The 14,956-nt window shown below is 46.7% G+C and overlaps 1 protein-coding gene across 1 annotated transcript in view; it reads right to left on the bottom strand.

Annotated features, from left to right (window-relative positions):
• ca14 (carbonic anhydrase XIV) overlaps positions 1-14,956 on the bottom strand; it is a 34,243-nt gene that overhangs the window by 12,222 nt on the left and 7,065 nt on the right. The window contains exons 2-9 of the mRNA XM_057340383.1: positions 12,983-13,162; positions 12,117-12,262; positions 10,857-10,956; positions 10,704-10,766; positions 10,451-10,608; positions 10,244-10,370; positions 9,471-9,494; positions 9,301-9,385 (exon numbers count right to left, since the gene is read on the bottom strand). Coding sequence (XP_057196366.1) covers positions 9,301-9,385; positions 9,471-9,494; positions 10,244-10,370; positions 10,451-10,608; positions 10,704-10,766; positions 10,857-10,956; positions 12,117-12,262; positions 12,983-13,162 — 883 coding nt within the window. The remainder of the gene's footprint in view (positions 1-9,300; positions 9,386-9,470; positions 9,495-10,243; positions 10,371-10,450; positions 10,609-10,703; positions 10,767-10,856; positions 10,957-12,116; positions 12,263-12,982; positions 13,163-14,956) is intronic.

Genomic DNA, 14,956 nt, shown 5'->3' on the forward strand with positions numbered 1-14,956 from the left:
ACTTTACCAAACATATCTTAATAAATCTTAAATGCTATATTATTATTATTTAATGATTGAATTCTTTCAGATGTATCTTCAGTTACTAAGCAAACATAAAGTTGCGGTTCCTGTAAAGTCCCTTTCAGTGTTATTGTATAAGTGTACATTTTAAAGCTACAAGAAAGTCAAAGAGTCCAACCAAAGCAAACACTGATCGCCATAATGGTGACTTAAAACATAATTGAACCACTATGAACTCGAGTTAAATCTCAATAAGATCTTACACAGATGACAGAAATAAAGTGAAAGTGGTGTCTGTAATATGTGAAGATGTTATTGATGTTTGTGTTTAATTCTCCTCTGGTGAAATCTTGACAGATTTATTGTGTTCATCTGTTATTTACACTTGTTCATCTAAGACTGTGTGACTTAAGTGCGTTAATAGATTCTTTATAATGTATCTTCAAACAGCCATTGCAGTAGTTTACTGTAAAACACCTACAGTAACTAGCAGGCAACAGTGTTGCCAATACAGTATATTACTGTAGAAATGGCAGGTAAGGGCTAACAGTGTATGTGAAATGAGGACATGACTGCAGCTGGCCATGAGGCCCAAACCAGCATGTCCAGTGCAAAAAGGCTTTGACTTTTTGATTTTACTTAACATTAATTTATTTATCTGTTATATTGAAGAGACCTTTTTGAAGGAGTTTGGTTTACTTATGAGCAGTTGAGCTTAAATGAGACTTAGAGTGTTTGTAATGACGTAGGTTATGATGTCGGCCATGATTTGTTGCAATTTTGAGGTGTTCAGTCTTATTATGATTTAAGAAAATAAATGCGATTGCTCTCCTCACAAATCGACTGTTTCTAGTTTTTCCACTGACATGTTGAGGACTAGTGCTTCTTTGAGCCTACATTCAGTATGAGTAAAATACTCAAGTACTGTTCAAATCAGATACTCGAAGACTTTTACTCAAGTCGTTTTGGAATTGGTGACTTGTAACTTGTAATGGAGTAATTTTCACTGCAAGGTATCTGTACTTTTACTTAAGTATGGTTTTCAGGTACTCTTTACACCTCTGTCCTTCAGTGCCTACTTGAGAACCAGCTTTATGTCAAGGTGGAGAAGTACGAATTCCACGCCGAGTCGGTTACGTTCCTTGGCCATATCATCTCTTCCAGCGGTATTCGGGCAGATCCTGCTAAGATAAGAGCTGTCGCTGAATGGCCCACCCCCGACTCCCGCAAGGCCCTCCAGCGTTTCCTGGGTTTCGCCAATTTTTACCGGCGATTCATCAGGAACTTCGGCCTCACGCCCGCGTCTCTCACGCATTGACCTCCACCAAGGAGAGGTTCAAGTGGAATAAGGAAGCTCAGGTTACTTTTAATTCATTGAAGTCCCGTTTTGTCTCTGCACCTGTTCTATCTGTTCCAGATCCTGCATTCCAATTCATTGTCGAGGTCGATGCTTCTGATGTCGGGGTCAGCACGGTTCTATCTCAACGATCTCCCACAGATGGGAAGGTGCACCCATGCGCCTATTACTCTCACCGCCTCAGCCCTGCCGAACGTAACTACAACATCGGTAACCGAGAGTTGTTAGCGGTTAGGCTGGCCTTGGGTGAGTGGCGTCATTGGCTGGAGGGGGCACCGCAGCCTTTTTTGGTCTGGACGGACCATAAGAACTTGGAGTACATCTGTTCAGCCAAGAGATTGAGCCCACGCCAGGCCCGCTGGGCACTCTTTTTTGGCAGATTCAACTTCACCCTCTAGTACCGGCCAGGGACCAAGAATCTTAAACCTGATTCGCTATCGTGCCTGTTCGAGGCTCCAGAGAGAGAGCTCGCAGTTGAGGCTATCCTTCCTGAGAGGATGGTGGTCGGAGCTCTCTCCTGGGGTATCGAACAGCGGGTAGTCATGGCCAGTCGAGGGGTGCAAGTGCCAATCGAGTGTCCGGAGGGTCGGTTGTCGGTGCCAGCTGTGTTGCGCCCGGAGGTCCTGCAGTGGGGTAACTCATCCAGGCTGGTCTGCCATCCTGGAGTTCGGAGAACATTGGCTGCCATCCGCCAACGTTTTTGGTGGCCGTCCCTTGCCACCAATGTCAAGCAGTTTGTGTTGGCCTGCCCGGTCTGTGCTCTATGCAAGACGCCTACTCGCTCTCCCGCTGGTCTGCTCCGTCCCTTGACCATCCCCTCCCGCCCCTGGTCGCACATTGCTCTTGATTTCGTCACAGGGCTCCCCGCTTATAAGGGTAACACCGTGGTTCTCACTGTGGTGGACCGCTTCTCCAAGGCGGTTCATTTCATCCCCTTACCCAAACTCCCCTCCGCCCGGGAGACTGCTCAACTGATGGTGGATCACATCTTCCGCCTCCATGGCTTGCCGATCGACGTGGTTTCGGATAGGGGGCCACAGTTTTCGTTCCGGTTCTGGAAAGAGTTTTGTAGACAGATCGGGGTGAGATTGGTCTGTAGTTGCTGACCACTGAGGGGTCAAGTGTTGGTTTCTTGAGTAAAGGTGCTATCAGTGCTTGTTTAAATGAGGTGGGGACAGCACCAGTGGTGATGGAGGTGTTTATCATGTGTGCGAGTTGAGGCAGTAGAGACGGAGAGACAGCCTGTAGGTGGTAGGGAGGGATCGGGTCGAGGGGACAGGTAGTAAGTCGGGTGGAAAGGAGAATTTTGGAGACATCAGTCTCCGAGAGGGGAGAGAAAGCTTTAAGCTTTGCCTAGCCACTGTTTAATGAAAAATGAAAGCTTCTTCTAGTTCTGGCAATGTTTGTGGTCGACTGTATCTTGTGTTGGACTACCAGGCTGGTTTACAGGATCTTAGTGGGCAGGACAAATGAGAAATTGCATTAATTGCAAGGACAAAGTAGCTTGTTCATGTTCCAAATAATGCGAACTACATTTACTAACTACAGTATATATGATTGTTGCTAAGGGGAAATACAATGAAGTCCTGACCTAAAGACAATATGTCAATTTTCACTCATAGCGCCACCAGTTGGCAGCAGGAAGTGTGCCATTTCCAGGCATATTTTAACAAAGTTTTAATCAGATCAACATCATATTTGGTCAATTTCATGTCTTTTGTGATGCTAAATTGTGAAGATCTTGATTCTTTGTTGAAAAAAGATAATAGTTTGTGCCGGCCTGCCAAAGCATGCCAAAAAATATGAAATTGTTGTATCTTAAGCATACCTTGTCCAGTCTGCCCCAAACTTAACATGTGTTATAAGAGTCTTGAGCAGCTGAAAACCATGGGTGCAAAGCCCTATTGTTTTCTTGATGTTTTTCTTGTTCCCTTTCTGTCGGTGTCTCGACGTTGTGTCGAGCCGACAGATGGGGTTCGTCCCTGAGAGCCAATCGCTTCCGACTTCTTAGAAAAGGCCAATGAAATTGGCGAATGAAATTTGCATGCCAGACTCCGCCCCCGGATATCCGGGTATAAAAGGGAGACAGCGTGCCTCATTCATTCACCTTTTGTTCTTCGGAGCCTTCGCTCATGATCAACAGACTTTGCTACAAGATAGCAACTACAAGACTGCCAGATTCTACGACGTGGTGCAGTGGACTGTCCATTCCTGCGGCGACTTTCCCTGGGCGTCTCGGCGGTTCCAGAAGTGTTAGAGATTTTTCTCTAAAAGAGCAAATTTCTCCAGCGTGGCATGTCCCACTGTTCTCATGGGTGCAACACACTCATCGAGGAGGGGGACGGACACGAGTTCTGCTACAGTACACTGGGGCAGCCCTTGTGGATACGTCCTGCCCACACTGCGGGCGGTTGACGTTTCAGACGTTGCGTCATGGGTGGCTGTGTTCCTACGGGACTACGGTGTTCCACCTCGTCTGCTTCCCATTGCGTGACAGCAGTGGCTACGGCCCTGCTGTCCACTACAGTGAGCAGCGAGGGTGATATGAGGATTACTGTGAGCGCTAATCCGTCAGCCACCGGCCCGCGGACCGTTCGCACCTCATCTCGCTCATCTGACCGTTCCCCATGAGACGGTCCCACCATCTTGATCCTCAACCACGTATTCAGAAACGGTGCGTGATGATGAGATGTCCATTGCAGCATCGGAGGGTGACTTACTGGCATCTGACTCCGACGATTCCTCGGAGCTCCCTCCTTGGGGGGTCGAGCCCAGGAAGAAGCGGATGTCAAAATGTCAGACATGCTTTCCCGGGCCTCCTAACGCTCGCGGCTGGATACATGGTACCTCGGGTTTGAGAGCGGCTCCAAGCCGCACTCGCCCCCAGTGCCGTGTTTTCCCGGAAGCGCATGAGGAACTTAGTATGACCTTAGTATGACCCTTTCGGCGCGTGCACGTCAACTAGTTCTATTGCCCTTTCTTCCCTCGATGGTGGGGCAGCTAGAGGATACGTCGATGTCCCTCAGGGGCTCGACCTAGACTCCCGTCCAAAGCATGTAGGTTTTTCGGAGAAAAAAGCAAAGTAAGCAGAGCTTACTCTGCTGCGGGCCAAGCTGTCCCCTCTCTCCACGCTATGGCCATCCTGCAGGTCCATCAGGGCAAGGCGTTGATAGAGCTCCACGAGGGTAAGACCGACCCAGCACTTATGCAGGAACTCCGCACCGTCACCGACCTCGCTCTACAGGCAACCAAGGTGACCGCGCGGGCCCTGGTTCGGGCGATGTCCACACTTGTGGTCCAGGAGAGACACCTCTGGCTGAACCTTGCACAGATGAGTAAGGTCGAGAAAGTCCGCATTCTCGATGCACCCATCTCGAAAGGGGGGGCTGTTTGGTGATACTGTCGAGCCGCAGTTCTCGACAGTAAAGAAGCAGACAGAGGATATCAAGCATATCCTCCCCCGCCGCGATTCGGCCGCCCTCTGGCCGTCGAGATCCCGTGCACAGTCTGATTCCCAGCAGCCCTGGTCCTCTTCAACGCCTTCCGGTTTCGGCGCCCCCCACGCAGGTGGCCCCCAGAAGAAGACATCGAAGAGGAGACCACCACCCCATCAGCAGCCGCGGCAGAAGCCGAAGCGGCCCTCATGGGAAGACCCCAGGGAGATCGAGAATACCTTCGGGCCCGACAACAGCCATTCCATCACTGGTTGGTCGATCCGGGACGGTTCCTGCCCCGTCCCAACAGCTCACTTCTAAGAGTTTTTCTCTCTCTCTGGGTGTTTATCACAGCCGCTCTCACCCTCTACACGATGGTGTTCGGCAACTCGACGTTGCGTCACGGCGAGACCCAATGTCGAGGATAATCAGCAGCCTAAGCACTCTCAATCGACGGTGCGTTGTGCTACATCATCGTCCGGGTATTATCACAGTCGCTCTCACCCTCTACACGACGGTGTTTGGCAACTCAACGTTGAGGTGAGACCCAATGTCGAAGATAATCATCAGCTTAAGCACTCTCAATCGATGGTGCGTTGTGCTACATCATTGCCAGGCAGGTAAAACAGCAGAGCCGATCTCCTCTCCGGGGGCCCCCCACGGCAAGGGATCCGCACTGCCGGCCATCGAACTACTCCCCGGGTGGTCGATGAAGCAGAACTTACTCCTAGCCTCCCTGGATCGGTCCCTGGGAGCCTGACAAAGCTTCCCAAACCGTCACGGTGACTACGGGATACAATCCGTCTCGGCTACACGGTCCAACTCCCCAGACGCCCACCCAAGTTTCGGGGCATCCTCTCAAACCTCAGTCAGAGGCAAGGATGCTCCCGTGCTTTGGGCTGAGGTCACCAGGGAGAGGGAGAGAGGTGTGCGGGTACTAACCTATCTCGACGACTGGCTCATTTGACACACTCGCGAGATCTGTTATGTACACACAGGGACCTAGTGCTTCGGCACCTAGATCGATTGGGACCACAGGTCAACCGAGAAAAGAGCCAGCTCTCCCCTGTGCAGTGCATCCTCTTTTTTGGTATGGAACTCAACTCTGTCTCCATTACAGCGCGACTGACTACAGAACGCACTCAGTCAGTGTTGAACTGCCTAGAATATTTCAAGCAGTCAGCAGTCCCCTTGAAACAAATTCAGAGGCTCCTGGGCACATGGCATCCTCGGCGGTGGTGATACCCCTCGGGTTCATGCACATGAGACCGCTCCAACACTGGCTACAGAGTCGAGTTCCCTGGAGAGCGTGGCACACCGGCAGCAGGCGGATAGTGATTACGCCTCTCTGCTAACGCACCCTAACCCCTTAGTCTTCAATGACCTTTCTACGGACGGGGGTCCCTCTCGTGCAGGTCACGAGGCACGTCGTGGTGACGACAGACGCCTCCCTGCAGGGTTGGGGCGATGGACGGGCCCCCGCCTGCGCAGGCATATCAACTGCCTAGAGTTGTTGGATGTGCTACTTGCACTGAAGGGGCTACAACCTCTCATGCAGGACAAGCACATGCTTCTCCGGTCGGACAGCACAACTGCCGTAGTGTATATCAACTGCCAGGGTGGCGTTCACTCATGGCAGCTAACATGACTCGCCCCGACGCCTCCTCCTGTGGAGTTCGCAGGTGAGCAGATCCCTGCGAGCCACACATATCCCAGGTGACCTGAACCAGACAGCCGATGCGCTCTCTCGTCAGTTGACGCCTCGCGGAGAGTGGCGACTCCACCCCCGTGCAGTCCAGCTCATTGGGTACAGTTCGGGCGGGCTCAGGTAGACCTGTTCGCCTCCCTGGACACCACCCATTGCCCACTAGGGTACTCTCATCAGAGGCCCCCCTTGGCATGGATGCTCTAGCGCACAGCTGGCCGTGGGACGAGCGGAAGTACGCCTTCCCCCCAGTGAGCCTCATTGCACAGACCCTGTGCAAGGTCAGGGAAGAGGAGCATCAAGTGTACTAGTTGCGCCATACTGGCCCAACCGGACTTGGTTCTTGGAGCTAATGCTCTTGACGACAGCTCCCCCCTGGCCGATTCCCCTGACGAAGGACCTGCTTTCCCAGGGGAGGGGCACGTTATGGCATCCCAGGCCAGACCTCTGGAACCTCCAAGTCTGGCCCCTGGACAGGACGAGGATATCCTGAGAGGCCTACCCCCTGCGGAGGTTAAGACCATCACTCAGGCTATGGCCCTGGCCACTGGTAAGCGATGCCTCTTCTCATCCTGGTGCTCTTCTCGAAGAGAAGATCCGCGGATTTGCTCGATCGGGAACATGCTGTCCTCCAGAGACTCGAGAGTAATCTCTCCCCTTCCACACTGAACGTGTATGTAGCCGCTCATCACCACTCAGTTGCTGGTAAGTCTCTAGGACAGCACAACCTGATCATTTGGTTCCTAAGGGGTGCGGCAAGGCTACCGTCTCACCCACGCTCCGTACCTTCTTGCGACCTTGATGTGGTCCTGGAGCCTCTCGGAGATGCCGCTCTTTCTCACCTCACGATGAAGACGGATCTCCGGATGGCGCTCAAGAGGGTAGCGGACCTACAATCATTCTCCTTGTCCACAGATTGCCTAGAACTCGGGCCCGGTGATTCTCACGCTATCCTGAGACCCCGGTCTGGCTAAGTGCCCAAAGTTCTCACCACTCCCCCTAGACACCAGGTGGTGAACTTACAGGCGCTCCCCACCGGGGAGGAAGACCCAACCCCATCCGTGTTGTGTCCAGTATGCGCATTGAGCCTCTGCTTGGACCGCACGCAGAGCCGCAGGAGCTCTGAGCAGCTCTTTGTCTGTTTTGGAAATCAGCAGAAGGGGAGGGCTGTCTCAAACAGAGATTGGCGCACTGGATCATGGACGCCGTCACTATGACGTTCCTGTCCTAAAGATCGCCCACGCCCACTGGGTGAGAGCTCTCTCCACACGGAGTATAGCCTCCTCGTGGGCACTGGGAGGCACCTCTCTGGCAGACATCTGCAGAGCTGCGGGTTGGGCTACACCCATCACCTTCGCGAGGTCCTACAGCCTCCGCGTAAAACCAGTATCAGCTCGAGTCTTGCAGGGCATCAGGCAAGACCGGTAGCCGGTAGGGTGTACGCCTATGACAGTACCTTCCCCCCTTTCTTCTAGGGGGGTCGGCGTACTAAACAAGCCTCCCTTCTTCCCCCACTGGGTGAAGAACAGGCACTCCATCCATCACTAAGCAAGCACCTCCTGCGGGCGGGCTGGGCAGAGCAGCCCTGCCCCTTAGGCCGGGTACCAAATGAGTTATCCACAACATAGCTCTAACCGGACCTAGTGCTACCGGACATTGTAACCCCCCAGCAGGGCGATTCCGTCTGATGTATCCTCATGATTGGTTCCCACCTTGGTAACCCATGACCTTCCCTAGGTGGACCTCCACCGTGCGGTTAACTCCTTCAGTCCGCACTTTCCTCCCATGAGTTCTCCCCTAACGGTGAGACCATGTTGGTATCTCCACTAAACTCCTCCCTGCGGTAGGAAGTGGTCTCTGTAGCGCATCCCCCATTTGAGGAAGTAGCGCTTACCCAGTGGTCTTACGGTACTTCTCGCTGTTAGAGAAACAAACTTTTCTCACCTTTCAAGAAAAGTTCTGGGACCCCCTACCTACCCACTGGCAGGTCACAATTTCCATCCATCTGTCGGCTCGACACAACGTTGAGAGACCGACAGAAAGGGAAGGTCTTGGTTACGGATCTAACCTCAGTTCCCAGATGGAGGGAACGAGACGTTGTGTCCTTCTTGCCACAACACGTGCTGCCAACACGTGAATGAATAAGGCATGCCGTCTCCCTTTTACACCCGGATATCAAAGAGAATTTAGATGTAAAGACTCAGAGGTCTTTGAAAAAGGTGACCTGGGCTGAGGAGCAGGTCGGATACTCGGCAGGACATCCCAGCTCGATGTTGAGCTGCAGTGTGACCAGAAGAAACAATCATATGACCAATCACAAACAAACATGATTAAAGTATGGTATGGTAAATATGAAAACAAACATACAAGACAAACAACATTCTGATTATTATGTTATTAAGAAAGAATAGGATTTATTAATTCAGAATCAGCTACCACACAATTTTAACACCAAGATTCAAACTATCTTTGATTAAAAAAAAACTAAAATTGATCTAAAAGATCTAAACCAAGAAAATATTTCTGTCTTTGTGTCATGTTCTGCCCTATTGTTCTGTTTGACTGAAACAATCTCTCTTGCATTGCTCTTTAGCATGAATAAGGTTGATAGCAGGGAAGAATTTGTGGCTTTAACACAGATCAACCAGTTTTATCAGGGTTGCAATCACATTCATGGCACGTTTGTGCAAGCAAGCACGTACAAAACCTACTGTACACCATTACATAACTAAGCATCTCTGACCAGCTTTTAACAGTAAGATGCAGGAGAGATGTGTGGGTGAGTTGTTAGATGTTCTTACCGAATACTTTTCACAATTAAGCGAATGATAACAGCCAACCCTACACATCCGCACAGAGATCCGATCACAATCGCTGCGATTTCACCTACGATAGGAGCGGGATGTTAAAGGGAATTCATGAAGAGTAAAAGAGAAAACAAAGTATCTTGATAAATAATATCATCTCTCACCTGCTGTGTAAATCTGAATTGAAACTGGTGAATAAAACAAAGAATGAGAGAGTTGTGGAATAAGACAAAGCATAAGCAACTAAACACTTTTTTTTCAGTGACAAATAGGCTATTCGTAAACATTTGATGTTTAAAAAACATTGAAGTCTTATGGTGCATTTGCCAGACCTGTGAAATGTATCCCAATGGAAGAAAAAAAGAAGGTGAAAACATTGTTATTTAAATACAAAAAAACGTGCATATTCCTGCAAAATTTAAAGTGATCGTTCACTCAAAAATGAAAATTTACTTTTTTTACTTACATCATTTAATCACCCTCTTGTCATGTCAAACCTGCATGACTGTCTTTCTTCCGCAGAACACAAAAAAAGATATTTGGAAGAATGTTGGTAACCGAACAGCACTGGAACCCATTCACTTCTATTGTATGGGCACAAAACCAATGCAAGTCAATGGAGTCCAGTTAACAACATTCTCCTAAATATCTTCCTTTGTGTTCTGTGGAAGAAAGAAAGTCATACAGGTTTGAAATGACAAGAGGGTGAGTAAATGATGAAAGAATGTTTCTTTTTTGGGTGAACTATCACTTTAAGTACCAACGCAGGTCTTTTTACTGCTTTGTAATGCTGTCTATCTTTGTCCCTCTCTTGTATCAACACAATTACAATAAGCTCTGTGTTCATGAGAGATTTCGAAAAACTAATCAGCCATCACATAAACAAAGAGCTTGGCTATGTGCCACCCCCAGCCCCAATTCTCCAATTCTCTCCTACCAGGAATGAAAGAGGACAGGACAGTTCTGTTGTTAACTGGTTGAGTGACGCGATAGTTGTCCTGTAGCGCTGAGGGCTCGGCCGCTTCTGCCTTACTGGAGTACAGCACCGTCTCTAATTTCATTAGCTGATGTGAGAGGAGAGAAGAGACATCACATACGAATGCTATAGTGTGATTTCTCTTTCTGGTGTTTTCATTTTCTGTACCTGTGAGTGAGAGATTTGAACCCTCTCATAAAATAGTGTCCAAAGGACGCTCTGGAAGCAAGGTGGGGTGGTGAGCGAGCCATTGTAACGGAAATATCGGCTCAAGTCGTCGGGCAGCAGCGAGCGTACATCAAACGCAGCGATAGCCACTTTCTGACCTGCTTGTCAAGACACGAAACATCTTTTAATCTTGGTTGGAAATGGATTGACAGACTAAAGTTAAAGAATCACGTGTTAATAGACATACACAAACCTGCATATTTGATACGACCCAGATAGTTGAGAATACTACTATATGCATGATTAACTTCCTCACCTGCCTAAAATCAAAATAAAGGATATAGAATAAGTGGTAATATATTTAAGAATCTTTGAATGTTAAAATAATACAATTTAAAGAGAGGACCTGCCTCGATCACTACCCCTAACACGGCCAGGCCATCCCCATGGGTCTTTGCCTCTGACATGTTAGAGTATAACTCTGTGTTGTAGTGTACAACATGGAGCTGGCAGAAAAGAGAGAGACAGTTTTGGTTTGGTACAGTTTGTCAAAACTTTTTGGCATTAATTTAAAAAATCTAAACCCTGTTTATCATATCAGAGTTATTCAAAACATTGTGTGTACATTTTTAAATACATTTATAAGTAAAATAAAAACTCCCACATAAATTATTTTCACATTTATCATCCCCTGCTCTTTTATGTATCATATTCCTCTGCAGATGGGGATGGTCAAAGTTCATTGTTTTGTTCTCCAGTGCCTGTGGAGAACCGGCAGAACCCTAGGCTGATCCATATCCCAGAACACTAACAGGAAGTGCCAAAAAAACACAAGTCTGCAACACACACCACCTGCTCAACCTGCGATGTGTAAGACTATTTGTGTCTGTTGAAATGTAAACAGCTTGATGCAATGTAGAGGCTCTCTATAATCACACATGTTATGAAAGTGTTATCTTTAATACAACTGACTGTCTCAGTGTACTTGAATTTGGTGCCTTGTCCATAAAATGCGCTTCATTTGTTTATTATATGAAAAATATAATTAATTTAATTTATTGAGAGCGCTGTAATGATTTGTCTAATGCTGTATAGAAACGTCAGACTTGTGTTGTTTATAGCTGTATATTATACCTATTTAAACAGCTATGAGCTATTTTATTAGAAATACCCCACTTATAATGTCCTGTGTGAAAGATATCACTGAAATAAGTATCGTGAGAACCCCATCTCAATGACAGATCTAGGCCAAAGACTATAAATATTAACAAGACGCAGCAGGTATATGATTGGAGGGAAGCGCAGCAGTCAGGAGCTCCAGTAAAAAGAGCCACTCATCTTTCGAATATAGATCCTTTGGGTTAGGAACTTTTTTATCGTGGTTTGAGGTTAAGGACCTAAATTTATGGTATACAGTTGATAGCTACCTGAAGGTGTTGCAAATATGGCCACTGAAACGAAAGACTTTCCCTGTAGGGACTTTGTGTAGGCTCAGTTAAAAGCTCAGCCAGCCCAAAGTCAACATGATTAAAACAATAAAGGCCTCATTGGCTAAAATTTTGCATGTTCTGATTTACTATCTCATTGACGGGTTTCCAAAAGATGCCGAGGCCAAACTTTACACATTGTTTAGCAGCTTGAACCACTGATATCAACAAGCACACACCTCTGCTGAAGAGCTCCGTCCATTAATAGTGTGTTCACTTCCTGTGGCCACGCCCACTCCATTACCCCAGTGCAGGTGCAGCTGTACGGCACTGTAATGCCATGGTAACCCAGCCACGCCCATCCAACGTGGCAATGTCATCTGAACTGTTTGAGAATAAGAGAGAGAACTAAGTGTAATATCTTCATTTTGCCGACTCTTTCCCATGTAATATTTTCAGTCATTTATGACGCAACGTTGGCCAACCATTGAGTTTTTATATCGTTTTATGTTTTTACTGTTATACAGTATGTCAATATAGAAGAAACATTCTGGGGGCCATCAAAGTTTTATAAAAATGATTTAAAAGGCTGGCACTGACTGGCAACAATGTTTTATTTTATTTTGCTTGGTGACACAACTTTCTTGAACTTAGTTTAGGTTACATTGGCACATGCTTAGGACTAACAATGACACATTGTGGTGTGGATGCAGCATGTTCAGTTAATAAGGCAGATAAGGCATGAATGTACTTTTCGCTGTGAGCCATGAATAAGGTATTCCGCAAGTGTCTGTGTCTTATAGGTGCGTTACACAGTAAGTGAACATTGTAGTATATTAGCTTTCCTGTAGCTCAGTGGTAAGGGCATTGCGTTAGCAATGCTGAGGTCATGGGTATGATCCCAGGGATTGCACATACTAAGAAACAAATGTACAGTACAATGCAATGCAATGTAAGTCATTTTGGATAAATGCGTCTGCCAAATGCATAAATGTATTTGGCTAGTCAAGTAATCATGTCAGCCCTGAGGGTCCTGCTATAGAGTGCTTAAAATCAGAAATAGATTGTTTATACTGTACAAAGTTGATATGGTTGTAAGATTTACCTGTGTGACCATTATTAAAAAGAGTGAAGGGCTTATTTCCAGGTTGGTTATATCCCAGGGGCTCTACAGGAAGTAGTGTAGGATCGTGCACTGTACGGGACGTGTCCACATTTATAGGTGATTGACTGGAGCCACCGCAGTCAGGAAAAAGCTCAGCCCACTCTGACTGCCCCACAGCACCTGACACAAGCAGAAAATGTGAATGTAAGAGTTTGTACCAAAAAAGTGCATGTGCAGTACAGATTTGAGCAATTAGGAAGAATATGTGTGAAGAGTCATAGTTAAAGGGATAGTTCTGTCATCATTTACTCACTCTCAAGTTGTTTCAAACCTATATACATTTATTTGTTCTGTTAAAAACAAAGAAAGATATTTGTAAGAATGTTAGCCATTTTCAGTTCTGTGACATCATCCACTACCATAATTGGAAAAAAATATATTGTATTCTTCGTTGTTCTGTTGAAGACAAAGTGAGATATTTTGATGAATTTATGAAGACAAACAGTTTTGGGGCACCTTTCATTTAAATTTTCCTACTATGGCAGTCAATGATGTCACAGGATTGAAAATTGCTAACATTCTTCCAAATATCTAACATATACAGGTATGAAATGACATGTGGGTGAGCAAATGATGACAGAATTTTCCTTTTTGGGTGAACAATCACTACTAACATATTAGCTAAGTGTCACGGATGGCAGAAGAACCCAATTGCAGGCAGGCAGTGAAGGGGTTAACAAGACTTTAATATTACAAAAAACACAAAAACAAAAACCCACAGTGGGGAACAAAACACGATAATGAATGGAAGAACAGAACAGGCACATAAACTGACTAAACTAAAATACAAGGACTAAACACCACACTGAACAAAACTACAAAGAACTGACAATAACTAAACTCTCACAACGAACAGGACCATACAGCACTAGGCACGGGGGTAGTACACAGACAAGAACCATATACATACAATGACCGAACACAGAACAAAGAAACAAGAGGGTATATATAGGTAAGACAAACAAGGGATAATGACACGGGGCAGGTGTGGGTAATTAAACACTCAGGGGAAGATGACAAGGAAACGAGAGGAATGGGGCCAATGACAAGACACTGGAGAGAACGTATATTACCCTGATAGCACACATACATCTGGTTTACGTCTATTTGACGTCTGCATTTACATCTGCAAGACATCTACAATACATCGTTTGCTCATCTGCAATACGTCTCAGAGATGTCTGCTGTCAGACGTCATATAGACATCTAGAAGATGTCTGTAAGATGTTTATGATTTAGAATGGATGTACAACAGCTCTTTCTAAGATGTTTAGCAGATGTTTTTAAGCAGCAGATCTCCAGATCTTTAGCAGACGTATTACAGACGTTCAGACGTCTCCGAGACGTATTGCAGATGAGCAAACTATGTATTTAAGATGTCTTGCAGATGTAAATGCAGACGTCAAATAGACGTAAACCAGATGGATTGTGCTATCTGGGTATTGTCAAACGGACAACAATATGTTTCTCTCCACACATAACCTAAGGACTCTGCCCCGATCCCACCACACGACTAGAATTTCATAAACAAGATGGTGGGACCGTGACAGCTAAGGGTTTAGTCACGCGAAATTAATGATGAGGCACAAAAGCATGGCCTACACACACGTTTACTCAGTGCTTGAAAATTCTGCAAGGCAACTAAAGAAAGCTATGGGTGGTTGGTTGGTTTTTGCTGGCAATAGAGAATGAACAAGGATATTACTGATCGATATAAAAACAAGTTTAATAGAAGTCTGTGTTTTTCAGGTTAGTGCTGTATTAAGTTTGTGTACACAGGGATTAGAGGCCCACTCAATCTTGCCATTCATCAAGAATATCCCCTCAAACCCTGTTCAACCCAAAAAAGTGAGGAAGGGGAGGGAGAGTCACTTTCATTGATCTGCCGTTGCCAAGGTGATCCCTATGACAACT

This window comes from Triplophysa rosa, linkage group LG8 (assembly GCF_024868665.1).
Source record: "Triplophysa rosa linkage group LG8, Trosa_1v2, whole genome shotgun sequence".
In the NCBI taxonomy this organism is placed as follows: domain Eukaryota; kingdom Metazoa; phylum Chordata; class Actinopteri; order Cypriniformes; family Nemacheilidae; genus Triplophysa; species Triplophysa rosa.